The sequence below is a fragment of the Oncorhynchus gorbuscha genome, linkage group LGY, assembly GCF_021184085.1.
Source record: "Oncorhynchus gorbuscha isolate QuinsamMale2020 ecotype Even-year linkage group LGY, OgorEven_v1.0, whole genome shotgun sequence".
Classification (NCBI taxonomy): Eukaryota; Metazoa; Chordata; class Actinopteri; order Salmoniformes; family Salmonidae; genus Oncorhynchus; species Oncorhynchus gorbuscha.
In genome coordinates, this window is record NC_060199.1 from 2,630,172 (window position 1) to 2,655,116 (window position 24,945).

Consider the following 24,945-nt stretch of genomic DNA (forward strand, 5'->3'; position numbering starts at 1 on the left):
GCCTGGGCGGTGACGCGGCAGCCATCTGGGACGCCTACCTGACTCGGCTGCAGAGCAAGACGGAGGACATGAGGAGCAAGGTCATGATCTGGAGTTTCTCACCGTAGCCGTGGAGACCCAGCCGGGCCTCATTGAGCTCTTCCTCAACCTGGAGGTCAAGGACAGCACAGAGGGGTCTAAGGTGAGCAGCTAGACTGGGAAGTCTGACAATAGGACTGAAATAGGTTGGGACTCCATTTTGTTTACTTGTTAACAGACTTTGTGTATTGATGTTTGCCACATATAACGGAACAAAAATGTAAACAACATGCAACAGTTACAAAGATTTTACTGAGTTACAGTTCATATGAGGAAATCAGTCAATTTAAATGAATTAGGCCCTAATCTATGGATTTCACATGACTAGGTAATATAGATATGCACATGTTGGTCACAGATACCTTTCTGTGCATTCTAATTGCCATCGATAAAATGCAATTGTGTTTGTTGTCCGTAGCTTATGCCTGCCCCTACGATAACCCCACCTTCACCATGGGGCACTCCAACAAAATGCCATACATGTGGTCTGTGGTTGTGAGGCCTGTTGGACGCACTGCCAAATTCTCTATAACAACATTGGAGGCAGTTTATGGTAGGGAAATTAACTTTCAAAACTTGAGAAATCTGTGACATTGTGTTGTGTGACAAAACTACATTTTAGTGGGCTTTTTTATTCCCTGCACAAGATGCACCTGTGTAATGATCATGCTGTTTAATCAGCAACTTGATATGCCACACCTGTCAGGGGAATGGATTATTTTGGCAAAGGAGAAATGCTCACTAGGTACGTAAACAAATTTGTGCACAAAATGAGAGACATGCGATTTTTGTGCGTATGGGAAATGTCTGGGATCTTTTAATTCAGCTCATGAAAAATGGGACCAACACTTTTCATGTTGCACTTATATTTTTGTTCGGGATATTTGTTTCTTTTTCACCATTTTCATTTAAAAAATCACAGCAAGGTAGTTAATTGTTACCTAGAAATGATTTGATATTGTGATTAAAAAAGACTGCATTGGACCTTTAAGGAGCCCATGACCCGTACAGAATGGGGTCTATTGAGATGCTCCATTAAACAACCCAATCTGAAACTACATTTACATTACATTTAAGTCATTTAGCAGACGCTCTTATCCAGAGCGACTTACAAATTGGTGCATTCACCTTATGACATCCAGTGGAACAGTCACTTTACAATAGTGCATCTAAATCTTAAAGGGGGGTATGAGAGGGATTACTTATCCTATCCTAGGTATTCCTTAAAGAGGTGTGGTTTCATGGATGTGGAGCTAAGATGTTGTAACAAAACCCACACTACCTTCCAATACACACACTGCTAGGCCTCTCACCACTCAAGCTGAGTCAAGTGTTTCACTTGGCAACCAGGAGAAGACAGGCTGTTCAAAGTTGTAACGTAGACACTGGGAGTCGAGAAGCAGGTGCAGGTGGTAAAGTTTAATATAACAAGTAACATGGAACGATACAATATAGGAGTAGCGTCTAGACATGAACAACAGAAACAATACTGCCTGGAGAAGGAACCTAAGGGAGTGCCAGATAAAAGGGAGGTAATGAGTGAGGTAATGGAGAACAGGTGAGCTTACTGATGAAGCGCAGGTGCACGTAATGATGAAAGCCAAGTGTGCATAAAGTACGGTGGTTAGTAAACTGGTGATGTCGAATGCCAGAAGGGAGGAGTGGGGATAGACGTGACAGTACGCGCGGCTCCAGCCGCAGGACAGCCCCGAGGACGAAGAGCAGGCTGGTCCGATAGGCGAAGATGTATATTACGGATGATATTGGGATCCAGAATGACCTCCACCGGAACCAAACACTTTTCCTCTGGGCCGTACCCCTCCCAGTCCACCAACCCCCACGACGTCGGGAGTACAGTAGGGATCTAACATCCAGGAGGGCGGAGGGGTGTCGTGGGGGACAGCATCAGCCAGAGGACCAGGAACCACCGGCCTGAGAAGGGAGACATGAAAAGAAGGTGAGATACGTTAGTCACTGGGAAGCTGTAAGCTATACATCACCTCCTTGGCCCCCCGAAGAACCTTGAACGGCCCCACAAACCGGGGGCTCAACTTCTTGCAGGGCAGGCAGAATGGGAGGATTCTGGTAGAGAACCAGACATGATCCCCAGGATGGAACATGGGAGTCTCACTGTGGTGGCGGTCTGCCTACTCCTTCTGACGGCTCCACACTTCCTCTGCGCGCCTGATCCATTCATCAACTGCAGGAGCTTCAGTCTGGCCTGGGGTCCACGGAGCAAGAAACGGCTGAAAACCCAGAACACACTGGAAGGGAGTCAGCCCGGTGGAGGAGTGACGTAACGAATTCTGTACGTACTCTGCCCATGGAAGGAATTGGGCCCACTCTCCCTGCCGGTCCTGGCAGTGACTCCTCAGGAACCTCCCCAGCTCCTGGTTCATCCTCTCCACCTGCCTGTTGGACTGAGGCCTATACCCGGAGGTGAGGCGGACCGTGACCTGAGCTTCTCCACCCGTGATGTGAATTGGGGCCCATGATCGGACACAATGTCCTCCGGAAGGACATAATGCTGGAAGACCTGCTGGAATAGTGCCTCAGCAACCCGGGGAGCAGTAGGGAGACCAGACAAAGGAATGAAATGACAGGATTTAGAAAATCTATCCACAACTACCAAAATGGTGGTGAAACCGTCAGAGGGGAGATCAGTGACAAAGTCAATTGATAGATTAGACCAGGGACGATGAGGCAAGGAAAGGTAAAGGACTTTCCCTGCTGGAGCGTGCTGGGGGGACTTAGTTTGCGCACATACAGAACAGGAGTTGACTTAGCAACTAACGTCCTGTGGCAAGGTAGGCCGCCAATACTTCTTGGAGAGAGATTGGGTAGTGCGAGAAATACCTGGATGTCGGGCAATAACAGTTGTGTGCACCCAGGTCAGCAGCCGATCCCTTATCCCCGTGTGTTACCTGTGAGGCTCCATTGGAGGGTGCTGCATAGGCACTGAGCAGAGGGAGACAGATGCTCTGGATGACTCTGGCCCCGGCTACTGCTGCTGCCCCCTGGAGGACAGGGCACAGAACATGCTCAATGGCTGAAACACAGAGTACATGTTTAAATAGGTTTGTCTTTGCAGAATAGATAATGATATCTAATAATATCACATCTAAGTCTTTCTACAGTACTCAACATTGTGCTATTGGGGTGTGACAATTGGTGTCCTTCTGTACCTGTGGTGAGTGGGTGAATGAGAGAGACAGACAGTGTGTTCCTGTGGTGGGTGTGTAATAGAGAAAGACCAACATGTTTTCTTTTAGGGCCTCTACCAATTTTTGGGGGACCAAGGAAGCCGATGGACAATATTTTATGGCGATATTCAATATCATTACATTTAAAAATGTTAGTAAACATCTTCCAGAGACATCCATATATGCATCAATAAATCAAACTATATAACATAAATGGTAGTCATTTATTTGTATGGTAAATCTCTATTGATACACTGGTCAGTAGCCTATAGGCCTACAATACAGGTGAATGCATATGCAATAGAAGTGTGCATGCATTGAGTTACTGAGCTTGTTGTGCTCTCGCTAGGAAGGGGACATTGGCTGTAGTTTGCAACACAAGAGGCACGGTGTGCTCTCGCTAGGAAGGGGACATTGGCTGTAGTTTGCAACACAAGAGGCACGGTGTGCTCTCGCTAGGAAGGGGACATTGGCTGTAGTTTGCAACACAAGAGGCACGGTGTGCTCTCGCTAGGAAGGGGACATTGGCTGTAGTTTGCAACACAAGAGGCACGGTGTGCTCTTGCTAGGAAGGGGACATTGGCTGTAGTTTGCAACACAAGAGGCACGGTGTGCTCTCGCTAGGAAGGGGACATTGGCTGTAGTTTGCAACACAAGAGGCACGGTGTGCTCTCGCTAGGAAGGGGACATTGGCTGTAGTTTGCAACACAAGAGGCACGGTGTGCTCTCGCTAGGAAGGGGACATTGGCTGTAGTTTGCAACACAAGAGGCACGGTGTGCTCTCGCTAGGAAGGGGACATTGGCTGTAGTTTGCAACACAAGAGGCACGGTGTGCTCTCGCTAGGAAGGGGACATTGGCTGTAGTTTGCAACACAAGAGGCACGGTGTGCTCTCGCTAGGAAGGGGACATTGGCTGTAGTTTGCAACACAAGAGGCACGGTGTGCTCTCGCTAGGAAGGGGACATTGGCTGTAGTTTGCAACACAAGAGGCACGGTGTGCTCTCGCTAGGAAGGGGACATTGGCTGTAGTTTGCAACACAAGAGGCACGGTGTGCTCTCGCTAGGAAGGGGACATTGGCTGTAGTTTGCAACACAAGAGGCACGGTGTGCTCTCGCTAGAAAGGGGACATTGGCTGTAGTTTGCAACACAAGAGGCACGGTGTGCTCTCGCTAGAAAGGGGACATTGGCTGTAGTTTGCAACACAAGAGGCACGGTGTGCTCTCGCTAGGAAGGGGACATTGGCTGTAGTTTGCAACACAAGAGGCACGGTGTGCTCTCGCTAGGAAGGGGACATTGGCTGTAGTTTGCAACACAAGAGGCACGGTGTGCTCTCGCTAGGAAGGGGACATTGGCTGTAGTTTGCAACACAAGAGGCACGGTGTGCTCTCGCTAGAAAGGGGACATTGGCTGTAGTTTGCAACACAAGAGGCACGGTGTGCTCTCGCTAGGAAGGGGACATTGGCTGTAGTTTGCAACACAAGAGGCACGGTGTGCTCTCGCTAGGAAGGGGACATTGGCTGTAGTTTGCAACACAAGAGGCACGGTGTGCTCTCGCTAGAAAGGGACATTGGCTGTAGTTTGCAACACAAGAGGCACGGTGTGCTCTCGCTAGAAAGGGGACATTGGCTGTAGTTTGCAACACAAGAGGCACGGTGTGCTCTCGCTAGGAAGGGGACATTGGCTGTAGTTTGCAACACAAGAGGCACGGTGTGCTCTCGCTAGGAAGGGGACATTGGCTGTAGTTTGCAACACAAGAGGCACGGTGTGCTCTCGCTAGAAAGGGGACATTGGCTGTAGTTTGCAACACAAGAGGCACGGTGTGCTCTCGCTAGGAAGGGGACATTGGCTGTAGTTTGCAACACAAGAGGCACGGTGTGCTCTCGCTAGGAAGGGGACATTGGCTGTAGTTTGCAACACAAGAGGCACGGTGTGCTCTCGCTAGGAAAGGGGACATTGGCTGTAGTTTGCAACACAAGAGGCACGGTGTGCTCTCGCTAGGAAGGGGACATTGGCTGTAGTTTGCAACACAAGAGGCACGGTGTGCTCTCGCTAGAAAGGGGACATTGGCTGTAGTTTGCAACACAAGAGGCACGGTGTGCTCTCGCTAGGAAAGGGGACATTGGCTGTAGTTTGCAACACAAGAGGCACGGTGACATTGGCTGTAGTTTGCAACACTCGCTAGGAAGGGGACATTGGCTGTAGTTTGCAACACAAGAGGCACGGTGTGCTCTCGCTAGGAAGGGGACATTGGCTGTAGTTTGCAACACAAGAGGCACGGTGTGCTCTCGCTAGGAAGGGGACATTGGCTGTAGTTTGCAACACAAGAGGCACGGTGTGCTCTCGCTAGGAAGGGGACATTGGCTGTAGTTTGCAACACAAGAGGCACGGTGTGCTCTCGCTAGAAAGGGGACATTGGCTGTAGTTTGCAACACAAGAGGCACGGTGTGCTCTCGCTAGGAAGGGGACATTGGCTGTAGTTTGCAACACAAGAGGCACGGTGTGCTCTCGCTAGGAAGGGGACATTGGCTGTAGTTTGCAACACAAGAGGCACGGTGTGCTCTCGCTAGGAAGGGGACATTGGCTGTAGTTTGCAACACAAGAGGCACGGTGTGCTCTCGCTAGAAAGGGGACATTGGCTGTAGTTTGCAACACAAGAGGCACGGTGTGCTCTCGCTAGAAAGGGGACATTGGCTGTAGTTTGCAACACAAGAGGCACGGTGTGCTCTCGCTAGGAAGGGGACATTGGCTGTAGTTTGCAAGTTTGCACAAACACAAGAGGCAGGCACGGTGTGCTCTCGCTAGGAAGGGGACATTGGCTGTAGTTTGCAACACAAGAGGCACGGTGTGCTCTCGCTAGGAAGGGGACATTGGCTGTAGTTTGCAACACAAGAGGCACGGTGTGCTCTCGCTAGGAAGGGGACATTGGCTGTAGTTTGCAACACAAGAGGCACGGTGTGCTCTCGCTAGGAAGGGGACATTGGCTGTAGTTTGCAACACAAGAGGCACGGTGTGCTCTCGCTAGGAAGGGGACATTGGCTGTAGTTTGCAACACAAGAGGCACGGTGTGCTCTCGCTAGGAAGGGGACATTGGCTGTAGTTTGCAACACAAGAGGCACGGTGTGCTCTCGCTAGGAAGGGGACATTGGCTGTAGTTTGCAACACAAGAGGCACGGTGTGCTCTCGCTAGGAAGGGGACATTGGCTGTAGTTTGCAACACAAGAGGCACGGTGTGCTCTCGCTAGGAAGGGGACATTGGCTGTAGTTTGCAACACAAGAGGCACGGTGTGCTCTCGCTAGGAAGGGGACATTGGCTGTAGTTTGCAACACAAGAGGCACGGTGTGCTCTCGCTAGGAAGGGGACATTGGCTGTAGTTTGCAACACAAGAGGCACGGTGTGCTCTCGCTAGGAAGGGGACATTGGCTGTAGTTTGCAACACAAGAGGCACGGTGTGCTCTCGCTAGGAAGGGGACATTGGCTGTAGTTTGCAACACAAGAGGCACGGTGTGCTCTCGCTAGGAAGGGGACATTGGCTGTAGTTTGCAACACAAGAGGCACGGTGTGCTCTCGCTAGGAAGGGGACATTGGCTGTAGTTTGCAACACAAGAGGCACGGTGTGCTCTCGCTAGGAAGGGGACATTGGCTGTAGTTTGCAACACAAGAGGCACGGTGTGCTCTCGCTAGGAAGGGGACATTGGCTGTAGTTTGCAACACAAGAGGCACGGTGTGCTCTCGCTAGAAAGGGGACATTGGCTGTAGTTTGCAACACAAGAGGCACGGTGTGCTCTCGCTAGAAAGGGGACATTGGCTGTAGTTTGCAACACAAGAGGCACGGTGTGCTCTCGCTAGAAAGGGGACATTGGCTGTAGTTTGCAACACAAGAGGCACGGTGTGCTCTCGCTAGGAAAGGGACATTGGCTGTAGTTTGCAACACAAGAGGCACGGTGTGCTCTCGCTAGGAAGGGGACATTGGCTGTAGTTTGCAACACAAGAGGCACGGTGTGCTCTCGCTAGGAAGGGGACATTGGCTGTAGTTTGCAACACAAGAGGCACGGTGTGCTCTCGCTAGGAAGGGGACATTGGCTGTAGTTTGCAACACAAGAGGCACGGTGTGCTCTCGCTAGGAAGGGGACATTGGCTGTAGTTTGCAACACAAGAGGCACGGTGTGCTCTCGCTAGGAAGGGGGGACATTGGCTGTAGTTTGCAACACAAGAGGCACGGTGTGCTCTTGCTAGGAAGGGGACATTGGCTGTAGTTTGCAACACAAGAGGCACGGTGTGCTCTCGCTAGGAAGGGGACATTGGCTGTAGTTTGCAACACAAGAGGCACGGTGTGCTCTCGCTAGGAAGGGGACATTGGCTGTAGTTTGCAACACAAGAGGCACGGTGTGCTCTCGCTAGGAAGGGGACATTGGCTGTAGTTTGCAACACAAGAGGCACGGTGTGCTCTCGCTAGGAAGGGGACATTGGCTGTAGTTTGCAACACAAGAGGCACGGTGTGCTCTCGCTAGGAAAGGGGACATTGGCTGTAGTTTGCAACACAAGAGGCACGGTGTGCTCTCATTGGCTAGGAAGGGGACATTGGCTGTAGTTTGCAACACAAGAGGCACGGTGTGCTCTTGCTAGAAAGGGGACATTGGCTGTAGTTTGCAACACAAGAGGCACGGTGTGCTCTCGCTAGGAAGGGGACATTGGCTGTAGTTTGCAACACAAGAGGCACGGTGTGCTCTCGCTAGGAAGGGGACATTGGCTGTAGTTTGCAACACAAGAGGCACGGTGTGCTCTCGCTAGGAAGGGGACATTGGCTGTAGTTTGCAACACAAGAGGCACGGTGTGCTCTCGCTAGAAAGGGGACATTGGCTGTAGTTTGCAACACAAGAGGCACGGTGTGCTCTATAGTCAAGACTAAGAAAGGGGTAATACTGGCCCTAAATATCGGCCAAACTGATTATCGATCGGTCGTTGACTAGTGTGTACTTGTGGCGTGTGTGTACCTGTGGCGTGCGGGCCAGCGTGAGAAGCAGGTGCAGGGCAGCCTCAGTAAAGTAGAGGTTGTGTTTGGATCGCAGGCTCAGTTCTAGAGTGCTGAGAACCGAGTGGAGAACGGGAACCTTCCTCATCACTAGAACCCAGTGTTCCTCGTCGTCACGACACAGCTCCATAGCCAGGTGTAACGCCAGCAAACACACCTTAGAGTAAGATTGAAAGGAAGAGGGGGAACAGAGAATATTAAGGCTGAACACTTAGTCGAATTGCTTTACATAAACTACACTTGAGATGATCCACCACAGACAAGTAACATAGATCATTCTGACTGCTGAGTTGCCCTGACTAAGTTCGTCATAGATCATCATTTTTTCAGCACATAAAATTGAAAGACGCAGATTTCATTTTTGGGGTATGCTTTTTCAAAACACTTTGAACAACAGGTAGGCACCGTGTGCGTTTAGAAGAGTAAAATGGCAGCCTCGGTCTGGTTGTGTGACTCACCTGTCCCTCTGGTCCTTCTGGACGCTACTGGAGGCATCAGTCTCCGTGCGGTCCTTGTCCTTGGGGACATCCCCTGCCTGGGCCGTGTGATGCGTGCTGTCAATCAGTGCCAGTGCCTCGTCTTGCACAGTCTCACACACACACAGCAGTAGCTGGGGAAGTTGGCAGATCTCACCACCTGGTAAATGTAATGAGCAATACTGTTACAGTGGTATACCCAGGGGTGCAAATAAGGAGATACAGTCTGGTACGGCGTCCCGGCAAAATAAATAGTGGGGGTAAGCCGTACCAGTAAAACATGAGCCTGTCAAAACAAAATGTCAAGAAAACTGTCGGCTATTAGACCGTTATTTATCATTACCACATGTCAGAGTTATGGAACAATTACGAATGGACATTAAAACGGGCGATATAGTCTACACTCCAAAATGCCATGTGTTTCGACAAGAAAACGTACATTTTGCCATGGCAGAGATGAATGGCGGACAGCAGTGGACGTCAAATGTCATTAAACGTTTGTGTAGAAGGTGTCTCTTTCCACAACTATTTGGTGGCTTGAAATACACTACATGACCCAAAAGTATTCGGAGACGTGCTCGTCAAACATGTCATTCCAAAATCTTTGGCATTAATATGGACTTTGGTCCCCTCTTTGCTGCTATAACCGCCTCCACTCTTCTGGGAAAGCTTTCCCACTAGAAGTTGGAACGTTGCTGTGGGAACTTGCTTCCATTTAGCCACAAGAGTATTAGTGAGATCGGGCACTGATGTTGGGCGATTAGGTCTGGCATGTAGTTGGCGTTCCAATTTATCCCAAAGGTGTTCGATGGGGTTGAGGTCATGGCTCTGTGCAGGTCAGTCAAGTTCTTCCACACCGATCTCGACAAACCATTTCTGTATGGACCTCGCTTTGTGAATGGGGGCAGTATCATGCTGAAACAGGAACTTCGCCAAACTGTTGCCACAAAGTTGGAAGTACAGAATCCTCTATAATGCCATTGTATGCTGTAGCGTAAAAATGTCCCTTCAATGAATCGAATGGGCCTATCCCGAACCAAGATAAACAGCCCCAAACCATTATTCCTATTCCTCGACCAAACTTTACAGTTGGCACTATGCATTCGGGCAGGCAGCATTTTCCTGGCAACCGCCAAATCCAGATTTGTCCTTTGGACTGCCAAATGGTGAAGCGTGATTCATCACTCCAGAGACGCGTTTTCACTGCTCCAGAGTCCAATGGCGTCGAGCTTTACACCACTCCAGCTGACACTTGGCATTGTGCATGGTGATCTTAGGCTTGTGTGTGGCAGCTCTGCCATGGAAACCCAATTCATGAAGCTCCCGACGAACAGTTATTGTGCTGAAGTTGCTTCCAGAGGCAGGTTGGAACTCGGTAGTGAGTGTTGCAACTGTGTTGCAACTGAGATTTTTACAGATTCTATGATTAGGCCTGCAGGCGTGTGCACACATAGCAAGGTCCCGTACGGGGAAGAAATTACATATACTTTCACCCCTGGTATACCATACACACACCCACACCTAGATACACACAGCGGTTGTTCCCTTCCATACCATCAAGGCCCAGCATCTGCAGCACAGACATGAGAGCAGAGAACACCTTGGCCTTGGTCTTTGCCATCAGCTGCTGGTCGGTCTGCAGGACACTCTCCAGGATCAGAGAGAGGGGAGACAACATGTCAGAGGTCGTGGCCACCACACTGGAGGATGGGAATGATGGAGGGTGGTTGGGTAAAAAGAGGGGAAGATGTTAGAGCCAAGATGTACAGAGAGAGACTGAATTAAGTATACAACACAGGTTGGAGGTGATTTTTAGCATCCTGATTTTTCTACCTGAGTGGACACAATGTATACCTATTACATCAATCCAAACACACACACACACACACACACGCACACGCACACACACACACACACACACACACACACACACACACACACACACACACACACACACACACACACACACCTTCTCCACTGTTTGAGCAGGATCAGCAGCAGGGTAGTCATCATGGATCCCAGACGTAGACAGTGCACCGATCTGGGCACCAGCAACTGAAGAGACAGTGGACGAGAACATGAGTGAAAAGATGAGTGAGACAGGGATGATGAGAAAACAAGTGAGTTAAAAGGAGTACAGAGATTAAATACAAGAGAGGAAGTGACAGCAAGTACAAATTGCAGCAGTTGTCATGGCGACTAACTCACAACAGCTTTGGTCCCATTCAGCACATCCATGAAGAGCTTCAGTCTGGCAGAGTCCTCATTCAACTGCATCACATCTGACTGGAGACAATACCACACATCAATCAACCAACCAATCACATTGACATATCTGCATTTCACTCTGGACAGAATAAATGTAAGACTCAACACACATCAGGTTTATATAACATACAACAACCAGTTCCAGTACTTGTAACTAAACTAATACAACTGATCACATGAAATTGGTAGTCTCATATCGCTACTATAACCCAAAGTCAAATCTGCACTTGAATTAATTCAACCTTGAACTTGAAAGTCACAGTTCAGTTCAGTGCAGAGCAGTGGGTTGTGGGTAGTGGGATGTGATAACGTACGTGACCATGGCTGCATTCCATATATACAGTGTATACCAACCATTAGGAGAACATTCCTAATATTGAGTTGAACCCTCCCCTGTTGCCCTCAGAACAGCCGCAATTCATCGTGGCATAGACTTGAAAGCGTTCCACAGGGATGCTGGCCCGTGTTAAATCCAATGCTTCCCATGGCTGTGTCAAGCTGGCTGGATGACCTTTGGATGGTGGACCATTCTTGATACACACAGGAATTGGTTGAGCGTGAAAAACCCAGCAGTGTTGCAGTTCTTAACAGAAACCGGTGCGCCTGGCATCTAACCAGTTCAAGTGCACTTAAATATTTTGTCTTGCACATTTATCTTCTGAATGGCACACACACAATCCATGTCTCAAGGCTTAAAAATCCTTCTTTAACCAGTCTCCTCCCCTTCACTGATTGAAGTGGATTTAACAGGTGACATCAATAAGGGATCATAGATTTCACCTGGACAGTTTATGTTATGGAAAGAGCAGGTGTTCTTAATGTTTTGTATACTCAGTGTATAAACATGCACACATATATTTTGTATACATTATTGGGTCATGGCGTACGTGACTGGTGGAGAGGATGAGCAGCAAGAACCAGGCTGACATGACCATCTGGGTCTCTGAGAATGAGCGCATGCCCTCTTCCTCAGTCTCAGCTATGTGCACCACCAGAGACTTGACGTACTGGGACCAGTAGTGCCGCCCACTGGAGAACTTCTGCTAGAATCAGAGCAGTGGTCGTGTACTGTTTTTGACAAGTGTCTGCTAGCGTCCTTCAGAGTCTGCTCCAGGGAGCCACTGGGGATCAGAGGTTCGTTCAGATGGAAGAGTACTGTGTAGAATAGATATGAATGTATCTCAGGTAGGATAAGGAATTTGTGACGTATCTATCCATTACGTTTCAAAAGTCCATCTCGTTTAGTTTATTTCATATCTCTATTTTACAAATTTTCACAAGAAGTTTTTTGCATTTCGCTCCAATTCCCACAGATATACAAAACTTGACATGCAATTCGGGTTGACGGAGCCATTGATACCAGTAACAACTCAATCCACCAATCCAAACAGAGGAGGAAATATCATAGATTTAATATATTAAAACTCGTAAAAACAATGTCACTGTATCATCTCTCATGTCGGTCTGTGTGTGGATGTGTGTGCATGTGTGTGGATGTGTGTGCATGTGTGTGGATGTGTGTGGATGTGTGTGGATGTGTGTGTTCACGTGTGTGTCTCAGGTTGTGTGCGCACCCAGGCAGTGTCATAGCTCACGCACTTGGTGCGTAGGACAGAGATGGCTCTGTCCTGTTGGTCCTGCCACAGGGCGTGGAGGACGGCCAGGATGGCGCGGTGCAGAGGGGGGACACCAGTACTTCCTCTGCTGCCGAGTCGATCAGGTCCAACAGCACCTGCAGACAGCTCCACTCACCCAGCAGAAACTCCTGAGAGGGAAGGAGGGAGGGAGAGAAAGAAAGGTATTTGAAATGACTGAACTCTGAGTCCACAGCCTTGAGATGGGAAGAAGAATTCATCTTGCATAAAGACGCAGAAACTAAAAAATAAACGCTACATGTAAAGTGTTGTGCCCATGTTTCATGCTCTGAAATAAACGATCCCAGAAATGTTCCATACACACAAAATGCTTATTTCAAAATGTGCACTTTCTTTTCTTACATCCCTGTTAGTGAGCATTTCTCCTTTGCCAAGTTAATCCATCTACATTACAGGTATGGCATATCAAGAAGCTGATTAACACAGCATGATTATGACACAAGTGCACCTTGTGCTGGGGACAATAAAATGCCACTCTAAAATGTGGTTTTGTCACACAATGCCACAGATGTCTGAAATTTTGAGGGAGCGTGCAATTAGCATGCTGAATGCAGGAATGCCCAACATAGCTGTTGCCAGAGAATTTAATGTAAATATCTCTACCATAAGCAGTCTCCAACATTGTTTTAGGGAATTTGGCAGTACGTCCAACCGGCCTCACAACCACAGACCACAAGCGGTTTGGAGGCAAGCGGTTTGCTGTTGTCAACGTTGTGAAAAGAGTGCCACATAGTGAAGGTGGGGTTATCGTATAGGCAGGCATAAGCTATAGACAACGAACACAATTGCATTTTATCGATGGCAATTTGAATGCACAGAAAGGTATCTGTGACTAACATATGCATATCTATATTCCCTAGTTGTCACGAATATCATCGAAGGTGGCTCCCATTCCTGTTCGGGTGGCACTCGGATGTCGTCATCGTCGGCCTACTAGATGCCACCGATCCCTTTTCCTTTTCGTTTGGTTTTGTCTAATTGTTTTCACCTGTTTCTTGTTGGGGTTTTGGGGTTGGTATTATTTAAGTTTGTTTATCCCGCTTGTGTTTGTGCTTGTTGCTTTGTACGTAAGAGGTGTATTGTTTGGGTTTTCGCTGTCCAGGTTATTACCAGTGGTCCTTGGGTTGTGTTTGCGCCTGTGTTTTGGCTTCACCCATTTGTACATGTTCCTGGTTGTTTTGGACATTAAAGCGTTTTTCCCTGGTATCATCTGCTCTCTGCGCCTGACTCCACACCCATCACTCTTCAGATGTTACACTAATCATGTGAAATCCATAGATTAGGACCTAATGAATTTAAATTGACTGATTTCCTCATATGAACTGTAACTCTTTGTAACTGTTGCATGTTGTTTACATTTTTGTTCCGTTATATGTGGCAAACATCAATACAGTCTGTAAACAAGTAAACAAAATGGTCCTAACATATTTCAGTCCTATTCTCAGTGCCCAGTCTAGCTCCTCACCTTAGACCCCTCTGGGCTGTCCTTGACCTCCAGGTTGAGGAAGAGCTCAATGAGGCCCGGCTGGGTCTCCACGGCCACGGTGAGAAGCTCCAGGATCATGACCTTGATCCTCCATCTTGCTCTGCAGCCGTGTCAGGTAGGCGTCCCGGATGGCTGCCGCGTCACCGCCCAGGCAGGCGTACACCGACATGGGCGCCACCTGGAAATCAGCAGGTTCCGTAAATATTACACTGGATATTGATAGACTAGTGGGACTGTAGAATTGGTCAAAGGAAATGTGAACAGCTGCTCTCCGCTTTCAAGCACTGTACAACCTGGGGATGTCAAAAAGGCTATACCGTCAGATTTTAGCAGTCTTGGCATTTTTCTACCAGGCCGGAGTCAGATGAACTCGTAGGTACCATTGTCATGTCTCCGCGTCCAGTATGAAGGAAGTTAGAGGTAGTTTCACGAGCCGGATGCTAACTAGCATTAGCGCAATGACGAAGTAGAGCTATAGAGTAACATACCTGTAGATTGTTTGGGCTCACTAGCCACTAGGAAAGATTTTAACGGCATTACTACTCTTACTGATACTGCTTATCGAACCGGTACTTTAACGTTATTCTCATCAGTGCTTTTTGTTATTTTTTTTACAAAATGTAAAATAAAATAAAATATTATTTACAGCAAAAGAAACCGCAATGTTTTGAACAAATCAGTATTATAGACTAATGTTGTGATGAAAATGTGAATCAAATGAAAAAAGGACTATACAGTGGTATACAGCAACATGGGAGGGGCATGCAGGTAGACTGCAAAAGGACTATACAGTGATATACAGCAACATGGGAGGGGCATGCAGGTAGACTGCAAAAGGACTATACAGTGATATACAGCAACATGGGAGGGGCATGCAGGTAGACTGCAAAAGGACTATACAGTGATATACAGCAACATGGGTGGGCCATGCAGGTAGACTGCAAAAGGACAAAGAGTTCTTAGCAGTTATTCAGGAGAAAGATCAACATATTTGCCTTTTCTGGCAGAAGTCGGGACCTCTCCTGGCATATTGTCTTCCCTGCAGTCGAAGATACTCTCTCGCCAGGGGTGGAGGAGGCTTGAGCACAGAGGTAGCTTTTTGCAATGTTTGTGAGGAGGGGCAGAGTAGCTCTGTTCCCCCACCACCACCACATCACAGGATCTCCAGCCATGGAGATGGGAGGCCTTTGTAGAGCTCCACCTCTAGGTGAACACACTCGCTGAGGGTGAGGGACGAGGTGTCCTGTTGCATCGTCAACCTCAACTCCCTGTCCTCTGAGAACAGCTCCTCCGAGGCACTCCTTGTTTTGTAAAATGGAGACTGTCTTCTGCTTCAGACTCCTCCTCCTGTTGCTGGTGCTCTGTGTCTGTCTGCTTCTGCTCCTCTGACAACCCTGGTGTTGCCTCCCTTTACATCTGGGATCCATTGCTGTGGCCTCATGCAGGAAGGCTTGATTGTCCTCATCCCGATAGGGCTCGGTGAGGTTCTCCCACACCTTCGCTTTGATGGTTGCCGCAAACGTTGCATCTTCATGCTTCACAGTGACGTGCTCTTCCAGTTTGAGCAGGATGGGTGGCATTCTTGTCACATGACACACAGGGTGGATGTATAGAGGATTCTCATGATCTGGACAAACTCCTCAGCCTTATGCAAGTCCTCATCCTTCAGACGGTCCAGGTTGTCCTTGGTCATTTCTTTTGGCAGTCGTGGGTCCAAGGCTGCTGCTTGGATGGCTGGGCACTGCTCCATGAATCTCTCTATCGTTAGGTAGAGTTCCATCGGGTCTTGACGTCAAGGATGAGTGTTGCGGAAGGCCTGAAACAACAAATTAAATTGAATTAAATAGTTAAATCTAGGAATTTCAAAATAATACTTTAATAGACTGAACTGGCTTCTTACCAAGGAGCTGCTGCTTTTCCTTCAATACTGTTTTGGACTTCGAGGATCTCGTGAACCACACGACCACTGCTCTGATTGGGGCTGGACATCGAGGATCTCTTCAACCACACGACCACTGCTCTGATTGGGGCTGGACAGAGGATCTCTTGAACCACACAACCACTGCTCTGATTGGGGCTGGACATCGAGGATCTCTTGAACCACACGACCACTGCTCTGATTGGGGCTGGACATCGAGGATCTCTTGAACCACACGACCACTGCTCTGATTGGGGCTGGACATCGAGGATCTCTTGAACCACACGACCACTGCTCTGATTGGGGCTGGACATCGAGGATCTCTTGAACCACACGGCCACTGCTCTGATTGGGGCTGGACATCGAGGATCTCTTGAACCACACGACCACTGCTCTGATTGGGGCTGGACATCGAGGATCTCTTGAACCACACGACCACTGCTCTGATTCGGGCTGCGCATTTATCAATGGAAGTCATTTTGTATATTTTCTGCACTGCCAGATTTAGTGAGTGTGCCAAAGCATCCTATTTTTAGGATGTGTAGCCTCTTGATGGCAACATCCATATTGCCAGCACTATCAACAATCACAGCTACAATCTTGCTTGGCTCTATCTCAAACGCTTCCAGAATATCTGAGATCTCCTCTGTCACTACTCTCCTCTGCCACAGTTTGCGATTTATACACTGGCCTGGTGTGGAGGACCTTCTGTTTTTACACTGCCCTGGCTTGTGTAGTGCACTTTAACAGTGACATAGTGGTCCTGACAGAGGCTGGTCCACCCGTCTGATGTGATGGCCAGCTTTGGCACGTCCTTCAGCTCAGTGATGACATTGGCCATTTCTACACCATGAAAATAAAAGAAAGCCACACACTCTAGGAGCTCAGATGTATTTACCAATGTTTCGACAGCCAAGCTGTCTTCATCAGGGTATAATCACAAACACTGCGGGATGACTCGTTTATATAGTGTCAAAAGACACAGGTGTCTGTAGTCATGGCCAGGAGTGGCCTATTATCATTGGTTAATTCTCAAATATTAAAATGGCATACAAAGAACAGCATACAAACAAATGGATAGCATACGATCATACATTCATTTTAGACTAAATCAAATCAAATGTATTTATATAGCCCTTCGTACATCAGCTGATATCTCAAAGTGCTGTACAGAAACCCAGCCTAAAACCCCAAACAGAAAGCAATGCAGGTGTAGAAGCACGAGACTACACAAGCTTACAAACAATTACAATGGCAAAGTCACAATAATGGCTTCAGATCAAAGTCTACGTTGAGACCGAAGGGAGCAAAGGTCTATAAGTTAAAGATCCAGGCAGCCTCTCGTTTTAACAATAAATTGTCAAGGTCACCCCCTCTCCTACCCTCCGTATGTTCGATGCCAATATAATGCAGAGACTAAATCAAGTGGCCTGCCTCCAAGAAGTGGTCCGCAACTGGGTAAGTCAAGTTTTTGCACCTAATGGTGCTACGATGCTCCGAGATACGTACTTTTATTTTGCGCTTTGTTTTACCCACATCATTTTTACCACAAGGACAAGTTAAGATAAATAACTGCCTTAGTGGAGCACGTAATAACAACTTTGATTGGGATCGATCTCCCTGTTTGTGAGTGTTTGAAGGATCTACATTTATAAGTGCCATTGCATTGAGCACAGCCATTACACTTCCATCCAGTAGGGGCGCAAATAGACGTTGTTCAGGAATATCTTGGGGTGGTAAATCAGAGTGTACCAATTGGTCTCAGATTTCTGCCCCGCGAGAATACGACCAAGGGAAGGCCCGAAAACATATTACCCAGACGATCATCAGATTTTAGAATGTGCCTATGTTAGTGAACGATTCCCTTAATTTGTTCAGAACGCTTTGAATAGCGGGTAGTTAGAACACAAGAATGCGTCTTTTTGCGAGACTGACCTTGAAAAAGATAATGTCTCATTTTGATTTGAATTTTCTCAAAGGCAATATTAATCGGATTGTTTTTTGCTAATTCTTTTGAGTCAACAGAATTGGCTGTAGGGCAAACTATTTTTCAAGGGAAGTGGGTGACAACTATCAGCCCTCAACCAGCTGTTACGATCAGTAGGCTTCATCAGTGTATAGAACATTATCTTCACACAAGATCAGAAGATCAAGAAAACTGATTTGACATGTATCAGATTGCATAGTAAATCTCAAATGATCAGAACAAGAGTTAAGAAAAGCACGGAACGCCTGGAGCTGTTTGGCATCACCCCTCCATAGAACACAACTATCATCAATATACCGTTTCCAAATTATGATGTCAGGCAAGAAAACATTTGAGAGGATTGAAAATAGACGGTTTCTCCATGTAACCCACATACAAATGAGAAAAGTTAGGAGCCACGGGGGATCCCATAGTAGTACCCTTCATCCCAATAAAGAAATCAATTTTAAAAAACATGAAATGATTATGTGCGAGTATTTCAGCCAATTGGATGACTTTGGGAGTTTCAGTAAGCAACAATTTGCCTACTTTATTCCAATATTTCTGTTATTCAGTGATATTTATTCCCATAGTAACTTTCATTATGGATCCATCCTTAAGGGTAGAGCCGCAGCTTTCAAGGGACTCGGAAGCTAATAAGAAGCCCTCTGACGAACCATCTAACAGGCAAAGCACCAATACAGTACTAAGATTGAATCGTACTACAACGGCTCCGACGCTCTTCTTATGTGGCAGGGCCTGCAAACTATTACAGACTATAAAGGGAAGCACAGTCACGAGCTGCCCAGTGACACGAGCCTATCAGATGAGCTAAATCACTTCTATGCTCGCTTCGAGGCAAGCAACACTGAGGCATGCATGAGTGCATCAGCTGTTCCAGACGACTGTGTGATCACGCTCTTCATAGCCGACGTGAGTAAGACCTTTAAACTGGTCAACATTCACAAGGCCGCAGGGCCAGACAGATGACCAGGACATGTGCTCCGGGCATGTGCTGACCAACTGGCAGGTGTTTTCACTGACATTTTCAACATGTCCCTGATTGAGTCTGTAATACCAACATGTTTCAAGCAGACCACCATAGTCCCTGTGCCCAAGAACACTAAGGTAACCTGCTTAACTATTTTTACTAACTTTCTATAAAGATTTATTGGTAGTGAGAATTATTTTTTTTCGGGATATGTATGTCCACATCCCCGTCTATATTGGTAAACTACACAGTAATGTAAAATGTATATTTTTTTGTGATCCAATACATAATATAGTACGTTAAAAAAAATCCAGCTCGCAACATGCATCTGATTATTCATTATGAATAGGATTTATTTGAATAATTTTGTTTACATTCTTCATTGTAACCACAATGTCACAAATAATTGAACCCACACAACATCAGCAGATTGACTGGGTCAAAACCTGTCTTTATTAAACACTATTAGAAATAATGCTGGTACTTATTTATTTTGATCCAAAGCCATGAATGAGTGAGTCACTCAGCTTTATGCTGAAAGATCTTCACTGGACTCCCTTTCATTATGTTTCTTCTTCACATCAGCAAAGGACTCAGTGTTTCAGAAACTCACTTTATATAGAGGGGATATCACTCTTTCACACAGGTAAATAAATACAGTTTGTTATTTATAATTTAAAAAAAATGTTTTTAGAGGGAGAGAATCGTCAGTCCACATGTTAAGTGTAATTCTCTGATTTTATTTACCCAAGTCTCTCTCAACTCCAGGACCACAGCCAGCATTTTTAGTTTTTTTTGTTAGTTTTTTGCCTGATGCAGGATTCAAGTGCCAGAGAAGAGAGACTCTCAGATTGAAAACACCTCCATTAATTTACGAAAAGATAGTCAATTTGTGCCACAGTTTAGACTACCAACAGATCAGCATTCTAACTCCCCCTTGTGATAATGTGGTGCAATGACAGAACGATGCAATCTACCACAAACGGTTGCGGCATCAGCTCTACACTTTTAACCAGTTGGATTTAGGGGGCGCTATTTTAATTTTTGGATGAAAAACGTTCCCGTTTTAAACAAGATATTTTGTCACGAAAAGATGCTAGACTATGCATATAATTGACAACTTTGGAAAGAAGAAACTCTGACGTTTCCAAAACTGCAAAGATATTGTCTGTGAGTGCCACAGAACTGATGTTACAGGTGAAACCCAGATAAAAATCCAACCAGGAAGTGCCACATTTTTTGAAACCGCCTCATGTCAATGACTCCTTATATGGCTGTGAATGAGCTACGAATGAGCTTACGTTTTCCACGTTTTCCCAAAGGTGTCTACAGTATTGTGACCTCTTTTTAGGCATTTCCATTGAAGAATGGCTGTAGGGGACCATATATGGCATGTGGTCACATGGTGTCTCCCGCAGAAAACCTTGCGTAAAATACTGAGGTAGCCATTTTTCCAATCGCTTCTTATGAGAAACCAACTGCCTCGGTGGATATATTATCGAATATATTTGTTAAAAACACCTTGAGGATGAATCCTAAACAACGGTTACCGTGTTTCTGTCGATATTATGTAGCTAATTTTGAAAAAAGTTTGGCGTTATAGTTGTAGCATTTTTGCCTGCTGCCAGCAGAGCCTAGCATAGCATTATGCCATGATAAACTTACAAAAATGCTTGTCTAGTGTTGGCTGTAACGCATATTTTTAAAATCTGAGATGACAGTGTTGTTAACAAAAGGCTAAGCTTGTGTTTGAATATATTTATTTCATTTAATTTGCGATTTTCACGAATGTTTGCGGATGACACTACAGTGGTAGGCTTGATTACCAACAACAACGAGACGGCCTGCAGGGAGGAGGTGAGGGCCCTCGGAGTGTGGTGTCAGGCAAATAACCTCACACTCAACATCAACAAAACAAAGGAGATGATTGTGGACTTCAGGAGACAGCAGAGGGAGCACCCCCCTATCCACATCGACGGTACAGTAGTGGAGAGGGTAGTAAGTTTAAGTTCCTCGGCGTACACATCACGGACAAACTGAATTGGTCCACCCACACAGACAGCGTTGTGAAGAAGGCGCAGCAGCGCCTCTTCAACCTCAGGAGGCTGAAGAAATTTGGCTTGTCACAAAAAGCACTCACAAACTTCTACAGATGCACAATCGAGAGCATCCTGTCGGGCTGTATCACCGCCTGGTACAGCAACTGCTCCGCCCACAACCGTAAGGTTCTCCAGAGGGTAGTGAGGTCTGCACAACGCATCACTTGGGGCAGGACACCTACACCACCCGATGTCACAGGAAGGCCATAAAGATCATCAAGGACAACCCCCACCCGAGCCACTGCCTGTTCACCCCGTTATCAACCAGAATGCGAGGTCAGTACAGGTGCATCAAATCAGGGACCAAGAGACTGAAAAATAGCTTCTATCACAAGGCCATCAGACTGTTAAACAGCCACCACTAAGATTGAGTGGCTGCTGCCAACATACTGACTCAACTCCAGCCACTTTAATAATGGAAATGTTTTATTTATTTTATCTTTATTTAACTAGGCATGTCCGTTAAGAACAAATTCTTATTTTCAATTGAAGGCCTAGGAACAGTGAGTTAACTGCCTTGTTCAGGGACAGAATGACAGATTATTACCTTGTCAGCTTGGTGATTCGATCCATCAACCTTCCAGTTACAAGTCCAACGCCCTAACCACCAGGCTACCTGCCACCCCAAGCATGCTGAAAGTCTGTTCATTTGTTTACAGAGAAATAATAATAATAATAATAATAATAAATAACATTGTATTTGGTCAAACACCATTATTTCCCAATGGTTTGGAAAGAGTTGGCAGCAAGCTGATAGGTCTGCTGTTAGAACCAGTAAAGGCCGCTTTACCACTCTTGTGTAATGGAATGACTTTGGTTTCAGATTAAATATCAGATTAAAGATATGACAGCTAGGACTGGCTATAGAGTCAACTACCATCTTCAGTAGCTTTCCATCGAAGTTGTCCATGCCAGGAGGTTTGTCATTACTGGTCAATAACTTTTTCCACCTCTCCCACACTAACTTTACAAAATTCTAACTTGCAATGCTTTTCTTTAATTATTTGTTTTGAGTACAATGGCTCACTGTTCGTTGTTGGCATTTCCTGCCTAAGTTTGCCCACTTTGCCAATGAAGTACCATCGGTACCACGGGGGCCCCTCAGGGTTGTGTGCTCAGTCCCCTCCTGTACTCCCTGTTCACTCATGACTGCACGGCCAGGCACGACTCCTACACCATCATTAAGTTTGCCGATGACAACAGTGGTAGGCCTGATCACCGACAAAAGACCTGACCATGTGGTGCAAGGACAACATCTCCCTCAACGTGATCAAGACAAATGAAATGATTGTGGACTAGAGGAAAAGGAGGGCTGAGCACGCCCCCATTCTGTAGTGGAGCAGGTTGAAAAGTTCCTTGGTGTCCAAATCACCAACAAAATAACATGGTTCGAGGACACCAAGACAGTCGTGAAGAGGGCAAGACAAACCTATTCCCCCTCAGGAGACTGAAAAGATTTGGCATGGGTCCTCAGATCCTCAAAAGATTCTATAGCTGCACCATCGAGAGCATCCTGCTGGGTTGCATCACCGCCTGGAATGGTAACTGCTTGGCCGCAAGGCACTACAGAGGGTAGTGCGTATGGCCCAGCACATCACTGGGGCTAAGCTTCCTGCCATCCAGGACCTCTATACCAGGTGGTGTCGGAGGAAGGCCCAAAAATATTCAGGACTTCATAGACTGTTCTTTCTGCTACCGCACAGCAAATGGTACCGGAGCTCCAAGTCTAGGTCCAAGAGGCTTCTAAACAGCTTTTATCTCCAAGCCATAAGACTCCTGAACATCTAATCAAATGGCTACCCAGTCTATTTCCATTGAACCCCCCCCCCCCTTAACACTGCTGCAACTCTCATCTATGCATAGTTACTTTATCTCTACATACATGTGATCACTGAAAATTGGAAAATATATCAATGCGCCACTTGCATGTATTGTCTATGGGAAAGCAAATTACCTGGAGCCGAGATTGCAATTCCTACAGCTTCCACACGATGTCAACTGTCTTGTCATTTGCCTAGGCTTTGTTTCTTGGTCAAACGAACAAGAGACAGCTCATTTCTTCAGGTCTCCGACCGGATATTTTGGTTGAGATTTACCCGGACATTATTTCCAGACGTACAGCTATAGAATAAACATCGCCTCGTGATCAATTTGATCGCTTATTAACGTTTACTAATACCTAAAGTTGCATTACAAAAGTATTTCAAAGTGTTTTGTGAAAGTTTATCGCAGACTTTTTTAATTTAAAAAAATGACGTTACAAAACACTATTTTTTTCCATTGATCACACAGTCTTCATAGATCGATATCACACAGTCTTCATAGATCGATATCACACAGTCTTCATAGATCGATATCACACAGTCTTCATAGATCGATATCACACAGTCTTCATAGATCGATATCACACAGTCTTCATAGATCGATATCACACAGTCTTCATAGATCGATATCACACAGTCTTCATAGATCGATATCACACAGTCTTCATAGATCGATATCACAGTCTTCATAGATCGATATCACACAGTCTTCATAGATCGATATCACACAGTCTTCATAGATCGATATCTATGGACCGATTTAATCGAAAAAAAGACCCAATAGTGATTATGGAACATCTAGGAGTGCCAACAAAGAAGATGGTCAAAGGTAATGAATGTTTTATATTTTATTTGTGCGTTTTGTGTAGCGCCGACTATGCTAATTATTTTGTTTACGTCCCCTGCGGGTCTTTTGGGGTGTTACATGCTATCAGATAATAGCTTCTCATGCTTTCGCCGAAAAGCAGTTTAAAAATCTGACTTGTTGCCTGGATCCAAATGAGTGTAGCTTTAATTCAATACCCTGCATGTGTATTTTAATGAACGTTTGAGTTTTAACGAGTGCTATTAGCATTTAGCGTAGCACATTTGCATTTCCAGATGTCTAGATGGGACGCCTGCGTGTCAGGTAGGAGCAAGAGGTTAACAAGTCCAATACAGAAAATGAAAGATAAACTTCTTGTTAATCTACCCATCATGTCCGATTTCAAAAAGGCTTTACAGTGAAAGCACAACATAGTGGTTTATACATTAATGGCTGTGTGTTGAGTTATTTTGAGGGGACAGCAAATTTACACTGTTAAACAAGCTGTACACTCACTACTTTATATTGTAGCAGAGTGTCATTTCTTCAGTGTTGTCACATGAAAAGATACACTCAAATATTTACAAAAATGTGAGGGGTGTACTCACTTTTGTGATATACTGTATATATACACATTTTTTGTAATAATGACAATTGCAACAATACTGAATTAACACTTTTATTTTAACTTAATATAATACATATGGGCTTTTGGATGGGTGTACTTAAGGTGATTCCACAGGTTGGTGGTATGTTTTGATTTAGCCCTTGCTGACCCCATGCTTACATCTTTATCACAAATAAGACACCTTGCTTTCCCTGGTGCCAATTCCATGTAATAGTCTGGTGCTCTGCTTTTCTCTGCCATCTGTATAAAACACACACACACACACACACACACACACACACACACACACACACACACACACACACACACACACACACACACACACACACACACACACACACACACACACACACACACACACACAGCTCTGAAGTGACAATGATGACACTGAAGAGTCTGCTTCGGAGACAAATACTCTCAACTGTTTGAATAAAAATAGAGTTTAAGTTACCTGTGATGAATGTTGAAAACAAAAACTGTAATTTCTATATGCAGGAAATCCTATTTTAATAATGGGC

At 46.1% G+C, this 24,945-nt stretch overlaps 2 protein-coding genes across 7 annotated transcripts in view; both read right to left on the reverse strand.

The window, feature by feature from the left end:
- Nucleotides 1–1,477: 1,477 nt before the first annotated feature.
- LOC124016633 (nucleoporin NUP188-like) lies at nucleotides 1,478–12,781 on the reverse strand. Of its 6 annotated transcripts, none has more exons than XM_046332161.1 (8): nucleotides 11,944–12,380; nucleotides 10,997–11,074; nucleotides 10,767–10,843; nucleotides 10,343–10,488; nucleotides 8,771–8,948; nucleotides 8,275–8,469; nucleotides 3,003–3,095; nucleotides 1,478–2,010 (listed from the first exon to the last, which is right to left on the reverse strand). In XM_046332161.1, the coding sequence occupies exons 1-6, from the start codon at nucleotides 12,013–12,015 to the stop codon at nucleotides 8,403–8,405; spliced, it is 618 nt and encodes a 205-aa protein (XP_046188117.1). In that variant the 5' UTR covers nucleotides 12,016–12,380; the 3' UTR covers nucleotides 1,478–2,010; nucleotides 3,003–3,095; nucleotides 8,275–8,402. The 6 variants fall into 6 exon arrangements, with proteins under 6 accessions (XP_046188117.1, XP_046188116.1, XP_046188119.1 ...); XM_046332160.1 differs by having other exon boundaries at nucleotides 2,395–3,095; XM_046332163.1 differs by lacking the exon at nucleotides 11,944–12,380 and adding an exon at nucleotides 12,656–12,781 and having other exon boundaries at nucleotides 1,478–3,095.
- LOC124016632 (volume-regulated anion channel subunit LRRC8A-like) overlaps nucleotides 12,686–24,945 on the reverse strand; it is a 58,267-nt gene continuing 46,007 nt past the window's right edge. The window contains exons 3-4 of the mRNA XM_046332158.1: nucleotides 14,177–14,375; nucleotides 12,686–12,821 (exon numbers count right to left, since the gene is read on the reverse strand). Of these exons, the coding sequence (XP_046188114.1) occupies nucleotides 14,223–14,375 (153 nt within the window). The 3' untranslated portion in view covers nucleotides 12,686–12,821; nucleotides 14,177–14,222. The remainder of the gene's footprint in view (nucleotides 12,822–14,176; nucleotides 14,376–24,945) is intronic.

Excerpts from the sequence above, each read along its gene's own strand:
- LOC124016633 (XM_046332161.1), bottom strand. The coding sequence starts at position 12,015 with ATGCGCTCATTCTCAGAGACCCAGATGGTCATGTCAGCCTGGTTCTTG. Across the intron at positions 10,489-10,766 it reads CTGCTGATCCTGCTCAAACA|TGTGGTGGCCACGACCTCTG; the intron begins GTGGAGAAGGTG and ends CCCATCCTCCAG. Across the intron at positions 8,949-10,342 it reads GCAGATGCTGGGCCTTGATG|GTGGTGAGATCTGCCAACTT; the intron begins GTATGGAAGGGA and ends TACATTTACCAG.